This window comes from Cyprinodon tularosa, unplaced genomic scaffold, assembly GCF_016077235.1.
Source record: "Cyprinodon tularosa strain WSP-4 unplaced genomic scaffold, ASM1607723v1 ctg170, whole genome shotgun sequence".
Taxonomy (NCBI): domain Eukaryota; kingdom Metazoa; phylum Chordata; class Actinopteri; order Cyprinodontiformes; family Cyprinodontidae; genus Cyprinodon; species Cyprinodon tularosa.
Window position 1 is genome coordinate 78,262 of NW_024038532.1, and position 25,618 is coordinate 103,879.

The 25,618-nt window shown below is 39.7% G+C and overlaps 1 protein-coding gene across 2 annotated transcripts in view; it reads right to left on the reverse strand.

The window, feature by feature from the left end:
- Positions 1–172: 172 nt before the first annotated feature.
- The window catches only part of mocos (molybdenum cofactor sulfurase), a 28,329-nt gene continuing 2,883 nt past the window's right edge, over positions 173–25,618 (reverse strand). The window contains exons 3-15 of one of the 2 annotated variants that reach the window (XM_038281431.1): positions 24,291–24,357; positions 23,568–24,212; positions 23,406–23,482; positions 23,100–23,299; positions 22,868–22,984; positions 16,537–16,917; positions 16,277–16,439; positions 16,053–16,140; positions 15,590–15,714; positions 5,931–6,027; positions 5,641–5,782; positions 5,434–5,538; positions 173–353 (exon numbers count right to left, since the gene is read on the reverse strand). In XM_038281431.1, coding sequence (XP_038137359.1) covers positions 297–353; positions 5,434–5,538; positions 5,641–5,782; positions 5,931–6,027; positions 15,590–15,714; positions 16,053–16,140; positions 16,277–16,439; positions 16,537–16,917; positions 22,868–22,984; positions 23,100–23,299; positions 23,406–23,482; positions 23,568–24,212; positions 24,291–24,357 — 2,264 coding nt within the window. In that variant the 3' untranslated portion in view covers positions 173–296. Of the gene's footprint in view, positions 354–1,398; positions 3,423–5,433; positions 5,539–5,640; positions 5,783–5,930; positions 6,028–15,589; positions 15,715–16,052; positions 16,141–16,276; positions 16,440–16,536; positions 16,918–22,867; positions 22,985–23,099; positions 23,300–23,405; positions 23,483–23,567; positions 24,213–24,290; positions 24,358–25,618 lie in introns of those variants that run through there. The other variant, XM_038281429.1, reaches the window with a different exon arrangement.

The following is a 25,618-nucleotide window of genomic DNA, read 5'->3' on the forward strand; positions in this document are numbered from 1 at the left end:
GACAACAAATCTGTAATATGTTTTGGTGCAAAGCCATTCAGCTAAAATAAATATTTTAAAGTATATTATCTAATTTCTCTTTAAAAAAGGTAAAACCAAGAGCAAGTTAAAGATAAATTAACCCATTGTTACACATCAGCAGTAGAGTTCAAACAATCACAAAGAGAAAGCAGTATACTAAAAGGTTTTTTTTTCTGATTCAGGAAATCAAAGCACCACATAAGAGAGTGTTTTATGAGATAAGAACGACACTCTAAGAAGTTCCAATGACCAAACTCCTGAGATTTCCTGCAGGTTTATTCCTCCTGTGCAGGCGTTATTTTTTTCAGGGTTGGTTCTACAGCTGCCTTCATCTGAGGTGTTCCAGATCAGGAGATCAGCAAAGCAGGAGAACAGAAAAAGTTAATATGTTACAATGATCACAGGCTTTTGCATACAGTTGAAATGCTTGATTTAAAGAACATGCTGTGCAGACAGATTTGTTTGCAGCTCTGGTAAAGCTGTGCAAAAAGCTGAAGCAGAATTTAAAATGAAACATTTGAGGAAAAAAAAATTGAAGCAAAATCACTCATGCCCCATTTTTTGGTAACTCATAAAGCTTTCGAAATTATTGTTGCAAAAGCATTTAATTTTTTTTTCTAACTGACTGCCAATGAACTTGTAATTCCTATCTATGCCTTTCTGTTCTCCTGGCGACATGAATTGACTTGGGATAGAAGCAAATAATCATTCAAAGGCCACTGTTAGAAATAAGAAATAAAAAGTGACATCTGAGGGTCAAAACAACCATCACAACCATCCTACCATCACACTGCAAAAAATGGAAATCTAGATAAGTCATTTTTTTCTTAAACTAAGTGCATTTTTTCTTGAATTGAGGAGGTATGTGAGACACTTTGCCAATGGAACAAGACAATTTATATTTAAAATAAGAAAAAGGAACTGCATTGTCTTATTTCAAGTGCATATTATACAGTTACCTTATTTTAAGAGTAAAATACTCATTCCATTGGCAAATCATCTCATTTACCCACTAAAATTAAGGTTAAATACACTTGATTTAAGACATTTTTACTTATTTCTAGATCATTTTTGCAGTGCACAAATATACCCGTGGAGTTCTACTGGAACCAGAATTCAGTCCGATCTATTTTGCTTCTCCACAGCAAACCTCTTGGTTGGTTTGCCTTGACTGAACTGATAAATGACAAAGCTGCTCAGGCAAAGTTTTAAGTATGGTGGAGGATCTGTGATGCTGTGGGCTCGTTTTTTTTTTCCAGAGACATTGGGAACTTTGTTAGAGTGAAAGGCACTATGCTGGTGAAGATACTCAGTCATCCAGGTCACAGTCATTCTAAAAAAGTATCAAATTAATTAGACTTTGTTTCCCAGTTTGGAGATGCTTCGCTTCCCATCCAGGAAGCTTTTTCAATTCAAAATATCAGAAATAGTGTTGAGTTTGAGGTTTCATGGTGTGGATGAAAAACAAAGCCTCTTTTTGGCTTTGAAAACATGCAACTTGAACCGGAAAAGCAGGGAATGGGGAGATGTTTGGGTTCTTTTGTTAGCCTGTAATACCAGGTACTGGTCTATGCCTCTGAAGGGGGGGTCATTAGAGGGGATTGTTGGCTGAACAGGCGGGGTTCTGGTCCCCTGTAAGGGGATGGGGGTTCTGATGACAGTGGGAAGTAATTTACTGTAGCGCTGCCTACAGTACAGATAGTGCAAAATGTCAGAAATAGCATTTATTTCAAGGCTGGTAAAAAAAAAAAAAGTCTCACTTGTCAATGTTATTTGATAGACATATGAGTACATGTCTGTTAGAATAATTGTATATAAATGTTTTTGTGTAGTGTTATCATGCATAAAGCTGTATGCTATGTGCGTGTTTTCATAGCCACCTTTTCTGAAGTATACTGTGATTTGTGGATTTGCTTTTGGGGAGGTTGTGGTTGATCTACGGGCAGCACTCGACCTGCTGAACTTTGAACAGCTTCAACAGCTTAAACTTTGACTGAACCCTGAGATTTAGAGGACATGTTTACTGAGACTGCAGAGTGGGGTGGAGATTGTTAACTCCGCAGTCTCTTCCTGCTCTCCTTGCAAGTAACTAAATTAATTGTGCTTTCTTTCTTTCCCTGTATGCATGTATGATGTTTTAGGTGCTTAGACCTGACAATGTCCTTGCTAATAATGCTACTGGTGTTAGCAGTGCTGTTAAGCCCTGCCCTCCAAGCTGTCAGTTTTCTATGGCACAGTCAGGATTTATTTAGTAGCTGCATCAATGGCCACCATCAGGTTTTCTGGTAGTTCAGAGGCAATGCCAGTAGCACCAAAAAGGACCATCAAAACACTACCAGGATAAAAGCTTGTAGCATAGCCTGATTTGAACATAATCCACTGGTTTTTGCTCTTTTTGGTACAGGCATATTACCTGACTGTGTACCTTTAATGGTTTTAACTCCTTTATAAAGAAAAAGGTTTAAGAGTTTCAAATTGAACTTTTAAAGACAGATCGCTCCAGGTGATTTCTGTTTCACAGAAAGGATAAAATGTGGAAAAACATGTCATGCTTGTTGTTAAGTGCACTGAAAGACTTCGGTCACACCAGGTATAAAAATCAGTTTGAAATAAAAGTCTGCTGGACTGCAAATGGGCCATCAGTGGGTCTTTCAGTGGGATAATAACCCGACTTTTAGGGCCGAACAGAGAGCCCAGGAGTCCTGATGATTTAAAACAGACCGAAAAAGTTTAAAGGTCTCTCTATCTGTATGCTCCAAGCTGATGAAATGTTACAGAATTGGCAAAAACTAGAGTTAAACATGTATTCTAATCTGGATTATATGAATTTCATAGAAATATTAACCGAAGCAGAGCTTCATGGTTGGATTCAACATGGCTGATTGGGATTAAAAAACAACAAAAACAAGAAATTCCTTGAGGCAATTACAGTAGTAGCCATTCAAAATTCCCACAATTTCCTTAATTAGTCTTTGGCTGTTCCCCTACAATTCCTTTTTAAAAATCAATATTTGTATTAACATATTCTTTCTGTCATGATTTGTAGACATTAAGATCTAAAGGGAAGCCTTATTTCCTGGTCAGACCCTGTAATTCAGGGAAAAGGGTGGAGTCAGAGTAAAAAAATATGCAAGAGGGGGTCACTGCATTTTTCTGGGAGATGGAGGGAAGTGGCGTTTTTACTGGAATGGGCCATTTTGAATGGCTGCTACTGTAGGTGAGGTGATCTTCACAATGTAGAGAGGATAAGGGGCCTCTGAGGGGCCACAGCTGTCAGTAGTGTATAATGGCTCTGATCAACAATCCTGTGCTTCGGCCTGTATCAGGGAGCCAACAGAGAGGACGTTAGATCCGGTGGAACAATCAGGATTTTGGTGACTCAGATAAACGCCGAACGTCACCTAAAAGTGAAAAAGAACAAACATATTTTTAGTTTAGCAGTGGCACTTTTTATACTTTGACACAACAAACCCCCCCACATACTCACTAGAAAAACGATCTAGACCAAAGGTCTTCAATAGGGGGTCCGCGACCCCTACGGGGTCCACGGAGGTACTGCATGGGGGTCGACAAAATTTTGTTTTTTTTGTTTTTTTTTACTTTTTTTTTATATATATATTCCCCCCTGCAATTTTTTCCACTAATTAAAATGTCTTTAAATACGCATTAACATGAATTCAACATCCTCATTTCATTCACACCTGTCCCATCAACGAGGAATACAAATCAGAAATACTTTAATAATCCCAGGGCGAAATTACTTTGGTTACATTACTCCATCTGTAATAGTGACTATAGGACCAGTTTGATGTAACACAATTTCAAACAATATATATATAATTAGGGGGTCCCCGCTTCATCTGGCCATCAGTTATGGGGTCCTTAGCCTGCACTGCAAAAACGATCTAGAAATAGGTAAAAAATTCTTAAATTAAGTGTATTCACCCTTAATTTGAGTAGGTAAATGAGGTAGTTTGCCAATGGAATGAGTATTTTATACTCTTAGAATAAGATAATTAGATAACATGCACCTGAAATAAGACAATGCAAATGCGTTTTCTTATTTCAAGTGTAAATTGTCTTGTTCCATTGGCAAAATGTCTATTTTACCCCCTCAATCCAAGAACATATACACTTATTTTAAGAAAAAATTACTTATCTAGATTTTGTTTAGCTGCATCACGGTGGCTGAGATGTGCACTGCAAAACTATCTAAAAATGAGTAAAAATGTCTTAAATTAAAGGAATAGTACACCCAAAATATGATTAGCCTTCATTTTCTACTCACCCCCATGCTGAACAACACTCTGGAGTACTTTTTTGATATCTCAAATGCATCTGGAGATCTGGGAGGCTTCTTGCTGTCTGCTGACATTCAAATAATGGAGGTCTATGGCGCCCGAGGCAGAAAGGTCCATAAAAGTCCACAAAAAACGTGTCAATATTCCTCCATACTGCTCGTCCAATGTATTCCAAGTGTCCTGAGTGGGTAGCGTCCATAATTTACTCGAAACGAAGTCATTTAGAATGTTTTAGAGCATAAACAGTAGTGTATAGGATTTCCTGAAAGCGCGTTCACGACGCTACAGAAGCCGCGGCAGACCAAACCAGATGTAAGTGCGCATTCAGCGTCTGCTCTGCCGATAATGCAAGCGTAGAAGAAGAAATGTGCTGTTTACCTGTGCAAAGAAAGAAACAACGAAAGAAAAATGTCTGAGGACTTCAGTGTTGAGGAAGAGCATGAGTTCTTTGCCGAGCTGAATGCGCACTTTCATCTGGTTTGGTCTGCCGCGGTTTCCGTAGACTCGTGAACGCGCTTTCAGGAAATCCTATACACTACTGTTTATGCTCTAAAAACATTCTAAATGACTTCGTTTTGAGTAAATTCTGGATGCTACCCACTCAGGACACTTGGAATACATTGGACGAGCAGCATGGAGGAATATTGACACGTTTTTTGTGGACTTTTATGGATCTTTCTGCCTCGGGCGCCATAGACCTCCATTATTTGAATGTCAGCAGACAGCAAGAAGCCTCCCAGATCTCCAGATGCATTTGAGATATCAAAAAAGTACTCCAGAGTGCTGTTCAGCATGGGGGTGAGTAGAAAATGAAGGCTAATCATGTTTTGGGTGTACTATTCCTTTAAGTGTATTAACCCTTAATTTGAGCAGATAAATAAGATGATTTGTCAATGGAGTGAGTATTTTTACTCTTAAAATAAGGTAATTAGATATTATGCACTTGATACAAGACAATGCAGTTGTTTTTTCTTATTTTAAATGTAAATTGTCTTGTTCCATTGACAAAGTGTCTCACTTACATCTGTAATTCAAGACAAAATGCACTTATTTTAAGAAAAAACGACTTATTTAGATTACATTTTTTGCAGTGTGACTGTTTCAGACTCACCTTCCCGGCCCGGTGGGCTGACAGGCTGATGAGCGGCTCTTTAGTTTTGCTCCCCGTGTCCTGGTCTATTCCAATCATCTGGCACCTTCCACACCGACCTGCAACCTTTGGGTTTATCACAAAGAGAACACATTCACCGCTGAAAGACATCCTGCTCCCATCAGGTGTTCTGAGGATTTGGCTGTTTGTCTCACCGTGCATGCTCACCATGAATCGTGTGTTGCCAATAATCAAGTGTGACCAATTATCCTCTTCAAAGGGCTCTGCTCCAGCTATGACTAAATTGGCACGGAAGCGCCTGATGACACTCTGTGCGTCGAGGAGCTGATCGCCCTCACAGCCGTCCTGCCTGAGGAGGGGGAGCATGTGTGCAAATGACATGTTTTTTTGTTTTTTTCTGCATGCCGTATAAAAAGAGCTCTGTGATGTAAATGAGCGGACGTCAGCGCGTCCGGGAGCAAAGGGGGGAGTTTGGAATAACTGTGTTGTGTTCCAACCTGCTGCTCATTAGATCCTGAATGAGCTCCACGCTGGCACGGTTGATCAAGAGATACTGAGCTTCATTCACCAGGGAGAGGAGCGGGGAGTCAGCAGCTAGGAGAGAAAGATTTTATATCACTGCAAAGATTCCAGGAAAAACATTCTCATTAACAGCTTCTGCACACTGCTTCCACAAAACAAGTGGAAAAAGAGGTTGTTCGCTTTTTTACGACAGCGGAGAGAAAAGGAGATTTTATTTGTTTGGTCGACGCTGAATCAAATGCTTACTGTAAAAAATGACAGACAGATACACCAGAGCACCTATTGTCACATGTGTAACTTCATCTCCTACATTGTTTCTAAACTAAAAGCAGAACTCCATCCGGCTTCCTTAAAAAAATAACATTTTCTTTTCTCGTTGTTCTTCCAACTCCAGATTTATTGAAAGCATAACTAATAGTTGTTCTACTAGAATAGTAGATTTCCACACCTAAGCTGCAGAGGCGGGTAATAACTAGTTACATTTACTTAATTACTTTTACTTTAGTAAATTTTTAAACAAAACTATACCTTTATGAGTAGTTTTACTGCATAATACTTTTATGAGGTATTGCTACTGATTCTTCCCACTATGACTAACTCCACTGAATGAAGAACAAGCACATTTAAACAAAAATGCTTCCGGATAAAAAGCTTAATTTTATCTAAAATAACTAGAGCTGCAACTAACGATTATTTTGCAAATCAATTAATCTGTTGATTATTTTTTCGATAATCCATTAATATTCCAAGGTTCTTTTACCAGGGGAAACAAAACTTTTTCCACTTCTTGATTTTTTTTTTATCTTAAATGCAAAAGTTTAGATATATATATATTTTTTTACAATCTTGGTATAATTTCTGCTCTAAGTGGGTCGCTTTGTCAGCTAAAGGCATGCTCTACGGTCTTTATACTCCATTTAACAATTAACCGATTACTACATTACCTGGGGATTATTTCAATAATCATTTAATCACGATTAATCTGATTTAATGTTTCAGCCCTAAAAAAAATGACTATTTATGTTGTAAACAAGCTTTGTTGTATTAATCCTAATCATAAAATCTCTATGCTCAAAGTAATCTACTCTAAAAAGTGTAAATTGGGACTGGAGGCAGTTTACGCCAACATCCAGTTTATTACACACTTTAATGGTTTTAGAGGTTTTATATTGAAAACAGATTTAGAAAAGTGCTCCTTCTACTTTAGCCTATTATTTTTCATTTACATTTTCATTTGTGTGGTTTTATTTTTATTTCTAAAACAATAGAAATAGCAACAACAGTTATATTTAGGTGTTTCTGATTACATCATTTTAAGGAGAAATTAGTTATTCAGGACTTCTGGAGTCTTCTTTATAATCGAGTAATTTCTTGGTAGGCCACTTTTCATTTTTAATAAAGGTAAAATATGTGAAAGTAGTGCTACACTCGCGGAAATCTAATTTCTGGGTACTCACTCCACCTATACTTAGCTGTAGATCCCTCCAGCTCCCCTAGAGAGACCATGGGCCCCTCAGAAGCTTCTCTGGTTTGTCCCTTCATGGCTCAGCTTTATATCTTAGGTGGACCTTCATGTCTTGGTAGGTTTACAGTGGATCTGTCATCTCATGATGGATTTAAAACAACTCTGAGTTGTTCAAAATTTAGGACAACTTTTTAAACCAACATCGTCTTTGATCGGTCTGCTATGTTTCACTGTTCTCATTATAATATTTCTCATATAATATCCTCCAACAATGTTCTCTTAGGGCTTCACAGGAGAGCTGGATTTAAACTGAGATTGAATTAATCTCAGGAGAATTCTGTGTACTGATAAGAGAACCTGCTGGTGGCACTGGAGGATCGGACAAAAAAAAAGCAAGCTTAATGCATTATTTTTCTTCCACTTTACAATATCCATCCATCCAATCTATCCATCCATCCATCCATCTTCTTCCGCTTATTTGGGGTCGGGTCGCGGGGGTAGCGGAGACCCAGACGTCCCTCTCCCCAGCCACTTGGTCCAGCACCTCTGGGGGAATCCCAAGGCTTTTCCCAGCCCAGGCGAGAAACATAGTCCCTCCAGTGTGTCCTGAGTCTCCCCCTGGGCCTCCTCCCGGTTGGACGTGCCTGGAACACCTCACCAGGGTGCCCTCAATGGGCTGCCACCTTATCGTTGTGGAGGGGTTTTGAGTGTCCCAATGACCTTAGGAGCTATGCTGTCTGGTGGCTTTATGCCCCCTAGTAGGGTCACCCAAGGCAGACAGTTCCTAGGTGAGCAACCAGACAAAGAGCAGCCTAAAGACCTCTTATGATGAGTAAGACAAATGGACCAAGTGTTCCCTTCGCCGGACACTGGTCACCGGGGCCACATTCTGGAGCCAGGCCTGGAGGTGGGGCACACTGGTGAGCGCCTGGTGACCGGGTTTTTACCCAAGCCCGGCCAGGCGAAGCCCAAAGAGGGCTCACCACCTGTAGGAGGGGCCAAAGGGGTCGGGTGCAATGTGTGATGGGTGGCAGTCAAAGGGGGGGACCTTGGCATTCTGAACCTTCACAGTAATGTGTTACTTTTTTTTTCAGTTGGATAATTTAGGCAAATAAAGAAGGAAATGACATATTTAGGGTAGTGTAGCTGCCTTCTTTAACATTCTAAAACACTCCAAGCATTAGTCTGATTCAGCTGCAGAGGGTTTTATTCCTGAGTAAAGGCTGTCTGAGCTAGTGAACCCAGTTTAGGAAGGTTTCAGAGTGGGGTTATTGCCAAGATGATGCCATCCAGACGATCTCACGCTGGGGTTGGAGACAAAACATTCAAAAGAAAGCCTGGATTACAAAATGACGAAAGACAAAGGTCTGTTCCAGTAATGAAGGATCAGCGAAAATGATGTATCTGCTGCACAGTGGGGGAAATGGATGGGAGAGATATTAGATTTTTTTTCTTTTGGTTTAAGATGAAAAAACTTTGATTTAAGAATCCATATTTTCTTTTAGAAGCCCAAAAATACTCAGAACTAAATTCTAACATTCGGTTAATTAGTGCAAGATTTTTGGATCATATCTTGGTGGTTTAAAAGCAATAATAAAATGTAATTCTTGTTTTAATTGTTTATTATTTTGGTATTTGTTGTTATTACAACTGCAGGTTTTAATAACTGTGCTTTCACTGGGTCAGGGTGCAAAAAGTATAAAATTGTTGCCTTTAAGCGCTCCCTCACCACCATGAAAAACATCCCGATTTGAAGGAGAAAATCCTGCCCTCAAACTTTTAAGGGAAATAAGACCATAATAATACATCATTTCCAGCACAATTGAACTGTAAAACAAACAAATCTGTAAGAGGAAAGTAAAGTACGTTTCTTTTTGATTTCTGCACTTCAAAGAGAGAAACATTTTCTGTCAGGAAATTTCAGACTCCTAAAACCCAAAAAGATCACAGAGTTCAAGCTGCTCTAAGGCAGATTAAACCAAAATATCCTTAAAGCTTCAGGGAAAAAGTATTCAAAAAACTAAACAAGAAACTAAACAAGAAACCAATACTTCAACAAAACAACATCATACCCACAGTGAAACATGGGGGGAGTAGCATCATAGTATGGGGTTTCTTTTCTTCTGATGAAAATTGACTTATTTATTTTTTTTAACCTTGCAAGCAACATGAATTGTCGCGAGTTTTGTAAATTCACAAACTCCCGAAAATACACCAAAAGCTGGCAGATGTGTTCGAGTTGATACAGAAATGTTTCGGACCAATGAAACGCAGTGATGTGTATGATGTCAATGTGTCAACGAAAGGCGGAAGGCTAAAGCTAAACAAACATGGCTGCGCCGCTTTTAGCTGAAATACCCTCTATTTCTTTTTTGAAAGCTGAAAAAAATATTGTAAACTTTACCTTTGTGGATGGGAAGAAGGTTACGCTTTCCTCCCGACTGGATTTGGTAAGAGTGTGATTTATTTAACCCTATGAAATAAATGAAGAATGTGATACGTCTCAGCTTCTACTTCTGCTGTGATTGGCCGAAAAACTCGACATGGGAGGCGGGTACCCAATCAGCTTGAAGAATTGAATGGAATGTCCCTCCCTTTAGGGAACAGGAAGATTTCCAAAACAATAAATGCATAATTCCAATGAATTACACTTATTATTCTTGTGCCAGGTTAGCAGTTTTTGAGAGCAAGGATGAAAATTATGAACATTACCAAATTTTTGCAGTCCCAAATTCTTCAGGTTAACTGTTGCTGGGATTAATTAAAGAGGTACTTAAATGAACCACTGGCTTTAAATGGCCCTCTAACGCACAATGAAGATAATCATTTCTAGGCTCTCATTAGAAATCACCATCCTATATGTTGCTGGAGTCTCTGAAAAACACAACAGGATTTTCTCCAAACACAAAATCCCTGTACATTTCAAACCAAACAAAACAGTTAAACAGAGACTAGTGCGTCCTAAAGACAAAACCCCCAGACCAAATATATGTGGTATCTGCAGTTCAATGTAGTGAGGAATGCTCTGATCTTTATATTGGATAAACAAAACAACCTCTCCATAAATGCATAGCCCAACAAAGAAGAGGGAACTCCTCGTGTCCAGACTCGCGGAACATCTACACCTTATGAACAAAGGACATGATGTGGACCAGAATGGTAAATGGTAAATGGTATGTACTTATATAGCGCCTTTTTTCAAGTCAGGAGACTTGACCAAAGCACTTTACACTACATTCATTCACCCATTCACGCACACACACACACACACTGATGGTGGCAAGCTACATTGTAGCCACAGCTGCCCTGGGACACAGTGACAGAAGCGGGGCTGCCGTACACTGGCGCCACCAGGCCCTCTGACCACCATCAGTAGACAATGCAGGTGAAGCATCCTACCCAAAGACACAAAACACTGAAAGTCGGAGTCGGGGCTTGAACCATCAATCCTTTGATTTCAGGGCAAACTCCTACATCCAACGCCACTGTCGCCCATTTTGGACAAAGGAAATAGGTGGTTGGACAAAGGAAATAGGTGGTTTGAGAGGGGTGTGAAGGAAGCCATTTATGTTAAGAAAGAAAAACCAACCTTAAACAGGTGGACTCAGATTTCAGCCTTCAAAAAACTACAATGCAGCAATTGAGTTGATTCCTTCCTGCTATCATCGCAACCCCAACCCCTTTATAGGGGAACAGAAGACCTTGCCTATTCAGCCAGGCCAACGATTCCCTTTAACAACCAAGCTTTCAGAGGCATAGACAGGTATAGGGCATTGCAGGCTAACAAAAGAAGCCAAATGACCCCCATTCCAAAGGGGTGGACGTCTTTAAACTTGGAAACAAAGTCTAAAGGTTTTTTTTTTTTACTTTTTTGGAATCTCATTAAAAAAATGCATACAAAAGGTAAAGCTGATTTGATTTCGCTGCCAATTTAATGGATGCCTGAATTGTTACTAAATCTGATACCCGCCACAGCAATGCTATTTTTAGGCTCTTGGTTACAGAAACGGTAACGATTTACCATTAATGGTAAACACTTACACCATTTTTTAACTTTCCAATTTGGTTCTATAAGCTGCCGGCAGACTAACAGTGTGCAACAATGTCCATGTCTTCTTTTTAGACCCAACAAGGACTCCGTAAAACTATCATGGCAACACTTGGTCTATACTGTTTTATTTGAAGGTGAATATATGTTTATTAGTGTTGTTTTCATAGGCTTAGTAAAATAGGCCACTTTAAGGGTATTAGCTGCATAGTCAGAGCTGGTAGCCCTCAAAGTCTTTAAGTTTAGTTTGTTTATTTTTCATTTCAGTCATAAAGGACAGGTCACGATTACAGACATATTTGGTAATGATTTACAGTGGTTTCAGCTTTTTAAGTCATAATTTAAATAAAATGTTAACAGGGAAGTGTCAGAATACAACAATTATGATTATTAATGTTAATTATTACATTTGTTTGTCATGTAAAGACAAACATTTCTGATGATTATTTGTTTAAGTCTAAGGTTGCAGCCAGTCGGATGTGTTGATATGAGCTGGAAGGAGGTCGATCATGCAGGTCAAGAGCTTCTGTGGAGGAGAGCTGTAGCTTTCTCCTTCATAACCATGGGGACGTTCTACGTTGAAAAAAAAAATCAGCATTCGATCCACTAAAGGAGAGTTAATAACCCGAAAGCACCACATGTCCTCTTCATTTTTCAGTATGGATCCTTCTGCCTGACTAATTCCTCTAGAGTAATTATCTCTTTATTATTTCTGACAAGCAGAGGAGACTGGAAACTTGGGAACTCCTTTAAACGTCCAAATATTCTTCTGATGTAAGACTTTAGTGATGATCAGCTGCTGGTGTTATTAGTTTAATGTTGGAGTGAAATTAGAGCGATTTTTCCTGCTAAAAGTATAATAATCAGGCGTATGGGCATGATTTATTAACATTTATGGAGAGATCAACAAAAGTCCGACCTTCACAACTTGTTCCTGGAACAGCAGCTGTTTTAAAAGTCGCAAAGGCACCCAGAATATATTGATCGCTGTAACTCATAATGAGTCCATTATCAGAAAATATGGAATTACAAAGCTGGTAGAGGGGGTCTAAAGTAGAATCTACTTGCCGCTAAAGTAACATATAAATCTGCAGAAAACACTATGTGAGAGAAAACATGGGAGTATTGATTTCATTATCTGGAGCTGAAAACAACTGAGCAATTTGTGCCATAAAACCTACAAATATCCCAAAGCTGAAGCAGAACTCACTTATGAACATAAAGCAGGGGGTAGGGGGGGCATTTATCTAATGTTTCATTATAACTAGAATTTTTTTAAATTATGAAAATGGTTGCGATAATAAATCCTAATCGATTATGCTTTAAAAACAACCAAATTGACAGTTTTCTCCACTTAATTGGCTCCAAGAGGCATAGATATCAATATTAGTGTTGTGCTGATCCCATTTTTTGGCCCCGATACTCAATACTCGATACCTGGCTTTGCAGTATCGGCCGATACCGATACCATCTGTTTGAAATTGATGTGTGTGTGTATATATGAAGAACTGCATACTACCGTATTTTCGCGACTATAAGGCGCATGTAAACGTCTTTTTTTCCCTCAAAATGTGCGGTGCCCTATAGTGCGGTGCGCCCTATGTGTGTTGTTACTGCGGACGTTGTTGAGACCACCATGAGAACGTTAAAGGGGGAAGTGTGGGTGTGGATTGGCTGCCACGCAAATGGACAGAAACTGCCGCCTATGCTGATTTTTAAGAGAAAGACTTTACCTAAAGAGACTTTCCCAGCTTGAGTCGCTATTAAGGCAAATGAAAAGGGCTGGATGGATGAGGAGATGATGAAAGAGTGGCTGAGGGAGGTGTATGTAAGGAGACCAGGTGGTTTTTTTCCATGCATCACCATCGCTGTTAATCTGTGACTCCATGCGTGCCCATCTCACAGCCGATGTGAAAAACAAGGTGAAACAAATGAACGCTGTGCTTTCTGTTATTCCGGGATGTCTGACAAAGGAACTTCAACCGCTCGACATCGGTGTGAACCGGCCGTTCAAAGTAAGGCTGCGAGCGGCGTGGGAGCGATGGATGACCGACGGAGACCACAGTTTTCACGAAAAGTGGAAGGCAGCGCCGGGGGAGTTACGCCACAGTTTGCGGATGGATTGTTGATGCTTGGGCTAACGTGTCTGCTGGCACTGTTGTTCGAGCTTTCGCAAAAGCCGGCATCAATTCCGAGGAGCCGCACGGCACGGAAAGTGACTCTGACAGCGAAGAAGGGGAAATTGGCATGTCTGATTTAGCGCAGCTGTTTAATTCAGACATGAATAAAGCACAAACATACTCAGTTTTGCTCCCGCTCTATTTTTAAATACGCAGTAGAGGTATTTAAACGTAGTAGAGGATATATACAGGTATATAAAACCCGCGCCCTATAGTCCGCTGCGCCTTATGTGTGTTTAATACAGTAATGGCACACATAACTGAGACTGTGCCTTTTAGTACGGTGCGCCTTATGGTCATCAAAATACGGTACTTGGATGTAAAATAATTGCCATCGTGGCTTTGTCAAGCTGCTGCCTACCTTGGTGAAGCAGGAACAAAAAAGACTAATACAAAGTGAATCCATTAGAACTTTTTATTGCCTACCTGGAATGGGTGACAATAGCTTTTGGCTCTCAAAATGGTATCGGTGCCCTATTTGTTGGTACTCGCTGATACCGATAGCACCTTTTTAGTGCTGGATCGGGGCCCCGTCCGATACTGGTATCGGTGCAACACTAATTGATATTTTTAAAAAATGTGATTAAATCCACTTCTTGTTTGCTGTTTAGCAATTAAAAATATGTCATTTAGGCTGTTTGCACAATGCAAGTGGCTGAATAAGATAACAAATAAGTCGTACACAACTTCCCTGTCATTTAAAGAAAGACCACAAAATATTGACTCCATATTTACCATGAGCAGGACTTTAGCCTAATTCAGAATAAAATAGAATAGAATTCATTTATTGTCCCACAAAGGGGATATTCTGGTATTTAAAGAAGCAAAAAGATTATAGAAAAAATTAGTTTTTTTTTGTTGCTTTTTGTTCAGTACTAAAGCCAATAAATATGGCAATGACTTTAAAGCAGTCGACACCAAACCAATGCATGGTGGTTAAACATGAGTTTGACTTTAGATGCCTAAAAAAATAATCTTAGCTTTACAAAATCCCTGGAAATTTGCAAAAATCTTTCAAAAAAGAACAACATCTGAAGCAAAAGCAGAGCAGACTCCTGGCTTAATGGAGTAAAAACCCTCTAGAGCAGCTAAAAGATGTTTTAGCAGCATGCAGATGAAAATGACCAAACCTGCAGGTTCTTCCAGAATAAAAGCAGCTTTCATTTTGAGACATATTTACGGAAAGGATTAGGGCCAGTGGAAAAAAAAAAAAAAAAAGTTAACTGATTTTTAAATTTTATTTCAGTTTAACATGGGAAAAAGTCAGAATTCTGACTTTAATCTCAGAATTCTGACTTTTTTCTCAGAATTCTGATTTTAATCTCAGAATTCTGACTTTAATCTCAGAATTCTGACTTTTTTTCTCAGAATTCTGACTTTTTTCTTAGAATTCTCACTTTAATCTCACAATTCTGATTTTAATCTCACAATTCTGATTTTAATCTCACAATCCTGACTTTAATCTCACAATCCTGACTTTAATCTCACAATCCTGACTTTTTTCTTAGAATTCTGACTTTTTTCTTAGAATTCTGACTTTAATCTCACAATCCTGATTTTAATCTCAGAATTCTGACTTTTTTCTTAGAATTCTGAATTTAATCTAAGAATTCTGAAAAAAGTCAGAATTCTGAGAAAAAGTCAGAATTCTGACTTTTTTCCCCCATACTAAACTGCAATAAAATTTAAAAATCATTTAACTTTTTTTTTTTTTTTTCCAGTGGCCCTAATCCTTTTCCATACACATTCTATCTAATAATCACACAGTTTTATATAGATGATACAGAACATCTCAACGTTACACCTTTTATACCCTTCTGTCACATGATGCAGTGGCATTACTGGTTCAAATAGTTTACAAATATAGCTTAGATTTCCTTCCAGCATCCCCCGAGTCAATCAATAGAGATGATGGAGAGTTTCGTAATAGACTGTAGCTACCTTCAGCTGGCTTCTTCTTCATTCCTCGAGTGTAATCAGGACGTTGTCTTATCAGGCGGCATGGCTGTCCAAGGAAGTCTGAGAGCCACGATGCAGCCTCGTCTCCGCAGTCCATCGTCTCTACCCTGGGGGACAGAAGAGGATTATTTTCAGCAGCCCCAGGAGGGATTTCCTCAGTTTTTTATGCTTTATGCCGTTCCCTGCAACATCTAATCCAAAGAATCAGAGAATAAATAGTAGGGCTTTTTTTCATGGTGACATGTCATGTGGGGGATATGTCAGAGGAGATTAATATCTCTTTCCCATTGTTTGTTTTGCTATAAAAAGTAGTGGGTAACAAGACTTTACTAAGAAGCAGGGAGAAGGAGGCCTTGCAAAAAGACAGGAGAGAAAAACGTTTGACAAAAGGAAATGCGTGGTGGTATTTTCTTCCCCCGTCAGTTTTTTTCCATCCGTCGCTCACCTGTCACCGCAAACTTTACTCAGACACACACGAGAGTTTGTGTGCAATCCAGCGTCGTCTTCCAGGGGGACCGAAATAGTATCCATCCCTGCAGGACAGGAAGGGAAGGGAGGGGGCAGGGAAAATCTCTTTACAAATGCATTGAAGGAAATTCATCTGATTGAGACTTCTCTTGTTAAGCGAGGCTTTTATTCTCAGCGAGACACGCAGAGACTCTCTCTGACCTGATGCCTGTAGGAACAATTTATTCGAGGGGAGGTGGACTTGCGGGCGAATGAGGCATAAACGCGTCTCTCTCTTCTGACTCAGACACACGCCGTTCTGATTTACCACCATCCAGCCTCTGTCATACAGTAAACCCAGCGGTCCCAGCGGCCAGTCGTGCACCTGCATAAAGAACAGTCCAATCAAGGCGGGCAAATCCAGAGAAAGACACAGAAAAGACCTGATGGAGTGAAAAAAAAAGGGTGCCTTGTCCTCGAACCTCAAACGCTCCGCATGATTTAATGGGGTATATGTAGATGTTGGTCAGGGTGTAAGCCTCCGTGGGGCTTTTTGACTCTCTGTGTCTAAATCCTCCCTGAGACACTTCTAAGGATTTCTTCTCAGCTCCTTCGTGGTTTTCTCCATTAGAAATTTCATTTGAAGGGTGTTCACTTGATCCCCCGGATGATGCCCTGGCTGCTCTCAGCTTCTGCAGCCTCACTTGGTCTACCGTGACGGGTTTCTCCACGAAACACTCCGCCACAAACTTCAGGAAGTTTTGACAGTCTTCGAACGTCGACATGTAGCCGAAGGACACGCGAACAGATCCGGTCGGCTGGCCGTCCACCAAGTCAATGTTATCCCCGCAGACATGACCTGCCTTGTAGAGCAAAGAAGAAAATCTTTCATTTCATCCAAATGAAAAATGGAGAACAGATAAGCAGATCATGGCTTGTCTACAGTGAAAAGAAAGACTGGGTTATTTACTTTTGCCGTCGCCTTTTTGGAAACACAGGAAGAAGCAATCAGCTAAGTTAGAATGGGCTTAGTGATTGGAAAATCTTGGATTCCTTTTAAGACAGCTTGAAAAGTCAGCTGAGGACATTGCCAATATGAAAAGAAAAGGGGAATAAAGAAAACAGAGAGGAAAATAGCAAAAAAAGGGATAAGTATAGAGGGAAAAAAAGGTATGTCTATTCTACAAAAGTTTCTCTATCTGTATAATAGGTCTGTTTTATGTATTGTCTTCTCAATTCAGAAGGCCCCATGCCTGTCATAGCCTAGGGCCCCAAATTTCCACAATCCGCCCCTGTTTCCAGGACCCGTTGGATGGAGCAGAGAGTAATAAACATTTTGAATTAGCTGAATATTTCCGCTTTATCCTTCAGTCATAGCCAGATCATGCTGTTTTTATTCAAAGTATTATTTCAGAGATTAAAACAGATTATATTCTGAGGCACAAGTAAAGACAAACCCATTGGATTGTTAACAAGGATAAGAAAAGACGCCCTCCTGCTGACGCTCTTTTTTCTTTCCCTCCAAATGAACACTTCTTTCAAGCTCTAGTTATCAAATATCTGTAAAGTTTAACTAAACCCAAAGTAAAAGCATAAACCTGCTCTCAGTCAAACTTTAAAAAAAGCAAAAGTGGGCAGAGATAAAAGGCCAAGTAGTCAGGATTAGGGAAACGGCCCCTAAAATAAAAGTAGATACTGACTGATAGGTAAAAATATGCTCACCTGAAAAACCCTACTATTAAAGCTATCAGTTCAGACTCCTGAGTCGCCATGGTAGAACATGTGTGACTGACATAGTTTTGTGGCATGCTGGTGAACATTCTCAGTCATCCAGGTCATAGTCATTCCAAAAAAAAGTTGAAAACAATCCACTGGACGTCGTTTCCAAGTTTGAAGATGTTTCGCTTCCCATTCCGGAGGTTTTTTCAATTCAAAATTTAAATTGAAAAAGCTTCCTGGATGGAAAACAAGACGTCTTCAGACTTGGAAGAATGTTCAGTTGTTTGTTTTTTAACTTTATTGGAAAGTTTTATGGCATGTTTGTACCAAAAAATCAAAATAGCAGTTAGAGCGGCGTTACGGACGCACCATTGGCCATAGAGGCCAAGTTATGAGGTAAATCCTAGGCAGCGTTATTCACCAACTCTGGGCTTTGATTAAGAGATTTTTCGTTTTAACCAAAGGGAACATTTGACAGCAGCGTCCACGTTTCAAACCATAGAGGGCAGCACTAAGATGGATTTAGGGCCAAATATTGCAGAATGAAACATGTTTAACTGAAAATGCAAATATTTGCACAGTAGCAGGAAGATAGTAGCCTCGTGAGACCATCCTGATCTCGCGAGCTTTCAAGGTTTCACTCGCAGATCAGTCTGGAGACTCTCCGTTAAAGAAAATTTGGACCCGTTCACCAAACGAACGTCCAATCAGCGTTGGCTTTGAGGCGGGTTGAGGTGTGACGCAACGAGAAGCGCGACAGTTCAGTCTAAAGAACATGGCGGCTTCAGCCTATGAAACTAGCGTTAGCGTGGCTATCAAGCAAGTTTTATCGGAATTACAGAGTATTTCTTCACTGAAAGAAGAGCAAAACACTGCTCTGGAGGCTTTTCTCAGAGGAAAAGATGTTTTTGCTCTTCTCCCGACTGGTTTCGGCAAGAGTAGCCTGGCTTGTGGTTGTGTTTTCGTCGTCTGTCTGTTAGTACGTCATATGCTTCGTTGATCTGATTGGTTTATTTGGCCCGTCTATCACCAACATAGGCCAATCAGCTAACCAGTATTTTCGCCCCTTCCCAAAATTACTTCAACCGAAGGTTTCCAGATGGATATGCGAAGCAAATCCATCTGGCGGAGTCAGGTTAGGAAGATAGTGCTCAGAGTACATTCAGGAATCTTTTTTTTAATTTTTTTTATTTAAAACTAAAACAAAAAAGTATTATCAGTTTCGTTACTTTTTTTTCAACCAAAATGATAACTTGCATAAGGCATTCCTCATCTCAAAGATGCCACCTTTGGAATTCCCCATTTCTTCTTGGGTTCTCTGGGCCGCCTCATCCTGAGTCTACTCCACCAGCTTCTAGCCTGTCCTCGCTCAGGAAACTATTAAACTGCAGGCCTCGTCGTCCCCAATGCATCACTGCAGCAGTTCTATAATCTCCATACTCCACTCCTCACAAAGCCAGCCTCCTGGTCCTGTCTGGGGGCTCAGGCAGCCCTAAAGCCTTTTTTAAGGACTCTGCCAGCCTCAAAGGTTCCTGCACCCCAGAAACCAGCCTCCACGGTTCCACTGTTCTCCACAGGTTCTCTAAAGGTTCAGCCAGGATCTCAGCAGATCTCCAGAGACACTTAGTGGAATCTTCTTAAGAATAAACCTGCAAGAACCCACTTCAGTCTCCACCTCTGCATGTTGGGTCTGTCCACCAACTCAACAAACTCTGACATATAAATGAAAAAAAAAAAACACCTGAACACTTCAGATCAGGTGATCAGACCAGAAACAGTTACCTTGGAGACTAGATGGTTCAAACAAAGCTTGCTTCCTGGTTCAGAAAGGTGACTGTCAGCACAATTAAACACCAACCTCTCAGACACCATTTAAGTTTTTTTTTTATTATTATTATTATTTTGATTGAAAAAAACAAACAAAAATCTGGTAATAATGGCATGTTTTTTTGTTCTCATTTTTTCAACAAAAATCACAACACTGGAAAAACAATCTAGAAATAAGTAAAAATGTCTTAAATTATGTGTATTTACCCTTAATTTGAGTAGGTAAATATGATGGTTTGCCAATGGAATTAGTATTTTTACTCTTAAAATAAAATATTTAGATAAGATGCACTTGAAATAAGACAATGCAGTTGTTTTTTTCTTATTTTAAATGTAAATTGTTTTGTTGTATTGGCAAAATGTCTCTTTTACCTTCTCAATTCAAGAAAAAATGCACTTATTTTAAGGAAAAGTGACTTATCTAGATTTAGATTTTTTTCTTGTCTGAAATGTACACTGGCTTATACCTCCGCTAAGACCGTATCATTTAGTTTATCTTTAAAAAAGTTGCACTAGGTGTTTAGTTACACTTTAAGTTTATTGAATAAACTCCTACATTAAATTGATTTGAATTAGGTTACAGATTGTAGAAATTATTACCACAACTGGGCTCCTTCTCCTCCTCCTCCTTTTTTCATGTACTTCAAAGTGACTTTACATGAGCTATAAAGTGTAGTGGCTGTGATTTAAGTGATAGTTATAGTTTTACTGCTGAAAATATTGGCTCCCGACCTCTAAATCAATATCTCTAAGAATTAACAGTTCAGCCTCAGCAGCTGTTCTGTACGCAAGACATGGAGCCCAGCAGTGGAAATACACACAAGGAATTAATGTGTGAGAATGGTCTAGTCAAAGTCCAGGCCTAAATGTTGCTCAGAATCTGAGACAAAACTTGCATTACTTGATTAATCATATAAAAAATGTCTTTCAGTTACCTGTGTCAATAGGTAATTAAACATCTGAGCGTACAAAAATGACGTGCGGAGTTCCCCAAGGCTCCATTCTGGGGCCTCTTCTGTTTAACATCTACATGCTTCCACTGGCTCAGATTATGGAAAACAACTAAATAAGTTACCATAGTTATGCGGACGACACACAAATTTATATAACCTTATCTCCAGGGGACTATAGTCCAATACAAAAACTGACTAAGTGCATAGAACAAATTAATGGCTGGATGCCAGAACTTTCTGAAATTAAATGAGGGGAAAAACTGAGGTGGTTGTTTTTGGAGCAAAAGAGGAACGATTAAAAGTCTGCGCTCAGCTTCAAACAACAATGTTAAAAACAACAGACAAAGCCAGAAATCTTGGTGTAGTCATGAATATTAACAGCCACATTAAGACAATTACAATTGTCACCTTTAGAATATATGAAGGGTTAAAGGACTTATGTGTCAACAGGACTTGGAAAAACTTGTCCATGCTTTCATCTTCAGTAGACTTGACTACTGTAACGGGGTCTTTACCAGTCTCCCTAAAAAAAAATCAAACAAGACAGCTGCAGCTGATTCAGAACGCTGCTGCTGGAGTCCTCACTAAGACCAAGAGACTGGATCACATCAATCCAGTTCTGAAGTCCTTACACTGGCTTCCTGTGTCTCAAAAAATTGATTTCAAAAGTACTTTTGCTAGTTTATAAATCACTAAATGGCAAAGGTGGAAAGTAACGAAATATATTTACTCAAGTTACTGTATTGAGTAGGTTTTTTGTGTATTTTGTATTTTCCAAGTAGTTTGTATTTTTCAAGTAGTTTTTAAAATCGGTAATTTAAATTTTACTTGATTACATTTTGAGTGACATTACAAATTCCATCCGTTACTGAGTTAAAAAAAAACTTTGGAAAACCGAAAGGAAGACAAAAAATGGGGCCCGGAAGCACTACAGCGAGTGACGTGATCAGCATGTAGATCTAGGCTACCAGGCAGCAAGTGTTTCTGTAGGAGATTGGGAACGAGATGGAGGTGGATCAGGAGAGCGACGACGGTTCAGAGAACGTTTCACTAGAAATGCTAGCTGAAACATCGAATTCTGCTGCCCAAAAAGACGAAAATCCTTGGCCACATTTGAAAGACTGCTTTTCATTTAAATTCAAGTAGGGCCAACAGGATCATCATGCAATGCCAGATGTGTCTGCCAAAGGTGACTGAACTGGCAGCAACTAAATAGTTTTGGATTTATGATTTATGACTCCTTGTCATATTTTTACTACATGGGAGAGGTCCCCTGCCCCGTTCAACAGTTTTTTTTTTTTTATGTAACTAAGTAACTTTTACTTAAAATACATTTTAAATTAGCTACTTATTACTTTTACTTGAGTAATTTTTCTGATGGGTAATTTTACTTGTACTTGAGTAATATTTCATCCAAGTATTGGTACTTTTACTTGAGTATGATATTTTAGTACTTTTTCCACCTCTGCTAAAAGGTTTAGGGCCAAAATACATTTCTGACCTGCTAGTTCACTTAGAGGTCTGGGGGGGTCATCTGATCAAATAAGAAAGCAGAGTGAATGAAGAAGGTGAGAGCAGAACAAACACCAGAGGCTGCAGCCACACGCTGTGCCTTATTTATGAACTTATGAAAGAATTTTAAGGAAATTGCTTCCAAAGCTGCACCTCATGCCAAGGAACAATTCATTAAAATTTGGTAATGACCCAGATCGTGTTCAAGTTTTAGGTATAGGTCACAATATGGGGCAAATTTTGATGCTTGAACATGTTTTCTTGTCCTTCTGATTCTTAAAGGAATAGTACACCCAAAACATGATTAGCCTTCATTTTCTACTCTTCTTCTTGCTGAAGCCTCCCAGATCTCCAGATGCATTTGAGATATCAAAAAAGTACTCTAGAGTGTTGTTCAGCATGGGGGTGAGTAGAAAATGAAGGCTAATCATGTTTTGGGTGTACTATTCCTTTAAAAGAGGTCTCTGTGCCAAATTTATATCTCAGTGAAACCAGTTCCTGGAATGGTTATTTTAATGTCAACACTCTGACCTATCCAAAAATGTAAAGTGTAATGTAAAAACAGTCATTTTTATTCTTGTGTTTTATTTTTAACTGTTTCTTCTGTGTTTTATTTATTTATTTGACAGATTTTATGTAAAGCACTTTGAATTGCGCTGTTGCTGAAATGTGCTATACAAATAAAGCTGCCTTGCCTTGCCTTGCCTTACCTTCCACTTTCCTATTTTTTTGGCTGATTTGTGCTGTTTGGCCAAAAGACTAAAATATACATGATAATTATTAGAACTCTGCAGTTTCCTACCTTAAGGTTTCTCTTCATTTGCTGGTCAGTGATCCTAAGGAAGGCCTGACAGGCCCCGGTGTTGCAGAAGCAACCTGTTCGCACATGAATATTGTACAAACAGGCCATTCTGTCTACCTACGGAGGAGAGCAAAGAGAGGACCGCTGCGGCGTTTTACCAGACCTTCCTACGCATAAACATGAATTCATTAAGCAATTAAAATATGAAATGAATCCCCTCAATCCCATGTACCTGAGAGTATCCAATTATCTGCCCGCAAGAATCCAGGAGGTTGAAGTTCAGGATTGCTCCCTGAGTGATTGGACTCTCAAACTGGCCCTCGGTGTATATCCGCGCTACTGGTCTACCGTTGCCATGGCAAAGACTTGAGAGCAGCATGTAAGTGTAACGTGCCAAGCCAAAAGTGTGCTGCTGGATGTTGTGCATGCCGCCTGCAGGCGGAAACAGATAAAGACGATAACAGTTTTGGTGTTACCCCAGTGCAGGTTCCTTTTATGAATAAACTACATATAAAAGACATTTTAAAATGAATCATACCTGTCATCCGGTAAAGAGATTCAAACGCATGGTTTAAAGCAATAATATCCAAGAAGGAGGCCGTACCGTCTTCAAATCTTTATTATGAAAATAAGACACGGTGCAGTTCAGATAAAAAAATACAGAATCAGGAGGATTTTATTGGATTTAACAAGACTTTACCTGTCAGAAATGTTTTCTGCCTGCACATAATAATCCTCTCTAGAAAGGTAAGCTGCTGCTGTGCCTCCTCCGAAATAAGACTTTTTTAGTATTCCTGCTGCCTCGTTACGGACAAGAAGGGCCCCCAAACCTGTTGGGAAGCCAAATATCTTGTAGAAGGAAATGGGAATGAAATCAGCAGGGCAGTCATGCAGGTTTAGAGGGGAACAGCTGACGTGCGAAGCTGCATCGAGCAGCACAAACCAGCGGCCTGGGCGGTCGCACGCTGGGTAAAGACGTCTCGCCTGGATGCCTCTCACATGGCTAAGAGGATACTTCCTCCCTGAGAAGTTGCTCTGTGCCGGGTAGCAGAAAAGGTGCGGCGTTTGGCAGAAAACATCTTCTCCCTGAACTCCGTCCTTCGCCCTGTTTGTCAGTTCCTGTGGGGAGACAGGCAGGGCAACTACCCCCAGGGCTGAAGTCAGTCCTCTAATGCCAACAACAGACGTGTGGCTGTCTGTAAGATAAGAGAAGAAGCTCCCAGCTTCCCTCTCAGTCGGGGAGCTCCAAGGAAAGCTCTCGGCTACAAGCTTGAGAGCCGCTGTACAACCAGAGGTGAAGATCACGGAGTATGCTTTGGAGGTGGTATTGAAATGCTGCAACACTCTGCAAGAAAATGACCAGGTTTTAGTCTTTAAGACAGCCATATTTTGGCTGTCATGGAATGGCGCCATGAGGCATCACCTGTCTCGGACCCGCTCCACGGTATCATGTGTCAAGCTGCTGCTGGGATTGTGGCTGTGGGGGTTTCCTAAAAAACAGGAAAAAAAGGTTTTAATAGAGGAGTTCCTTCAAAGGGTTTCAAAAAAGAAATCAGGAATTAAAGGCCGCTTTGAACCACAAGCTTTCAAACTGTGAAGCGTATGAAAAAAATAATAGGTTTAAATTTTTTATTCCTTTACCCCAATAATAAATATTCCTAATTAATACAGACCACGTGTGTGTGTAGGTTACTCTCAGTGCACTGCAAAAAAGCATCTAAAAATGAGAAACAAATGTCTAAAATTAAGTGTATTTAACATTAATTTGAGAAGGTAAATAAGATAATTTGCCAATGGAATTTGTATTTTTAGTCTAAAAATAAGATAATTAGATAATTTTCACTTGAAATAAGACAATGCATTTGTGTTTTCTTATTTTAAATGTAAATTGTCTTGTTCCATTGGCAAAGTGTCTCAATTACCTCCTCAATTCAAGAAAAAATGCACTTATTGCAAGAAAAAATGACTTATTTAGATTTCAATTTTTTGCAGTGTATAAATCCTGTTGTTCTAGATGTTCTTTGGAGAACAATAAAGACAAAAAACAAGGAATACAGCAGACAGGTCTGTCCTAGTGATGTTATGAGATGAGCCGAGGCTTCGAGGCGTGTGTCGAGTAATGGAGGGGGCGTTTCCCCCGAAGCACGTGTCGAGGCGTGATTCATTTAGGGGAGGGGCCAAAATTGATGACGTGCGAAGCCTCGCTACCGTGAAACCACGTGACCGCTTCGGGAAGTGGTTCGGGAAGCGCAAGAATTTTGACAGGCATCTAAACAGCCTCAGTGTTCAGTCAAGATGTGGGAGTTTGGAGCAGAGATGCTATCAGCTGGATAAAGTTTGGATAGATTCTAAGAATAGATTGGTTTCCCAACCAATCTAGTTGCTTAAAACTATTTTGGTCAGAATAAACAATTTAATGATCAAAATGTGAGCAAGTCACCGGACAAAATCAGTATGAACACCTCACTATTAAGTAGTATTTTCTCTGTGCAATGGTTCACTGTATAATGGGCGTCAGTTGTAAAACTCATACCCTCATGCTAGAGGTTGCTGGTTCAACACCTGTCTGACTTTGGAAAGTTGGGATTAAACTTAATTATTTTGGCTGATGAGACTAATTTTCATTGTTTTACCCAAGTAAAAATATAGATTGGGTAAATTGGGTCGGTTTTAGTCAAAAGATTGGTTGAACACAACTTCCGACCTGATTAAAATCAAAAAACGTGGAAAAACTATCATGTTTGAATAAAA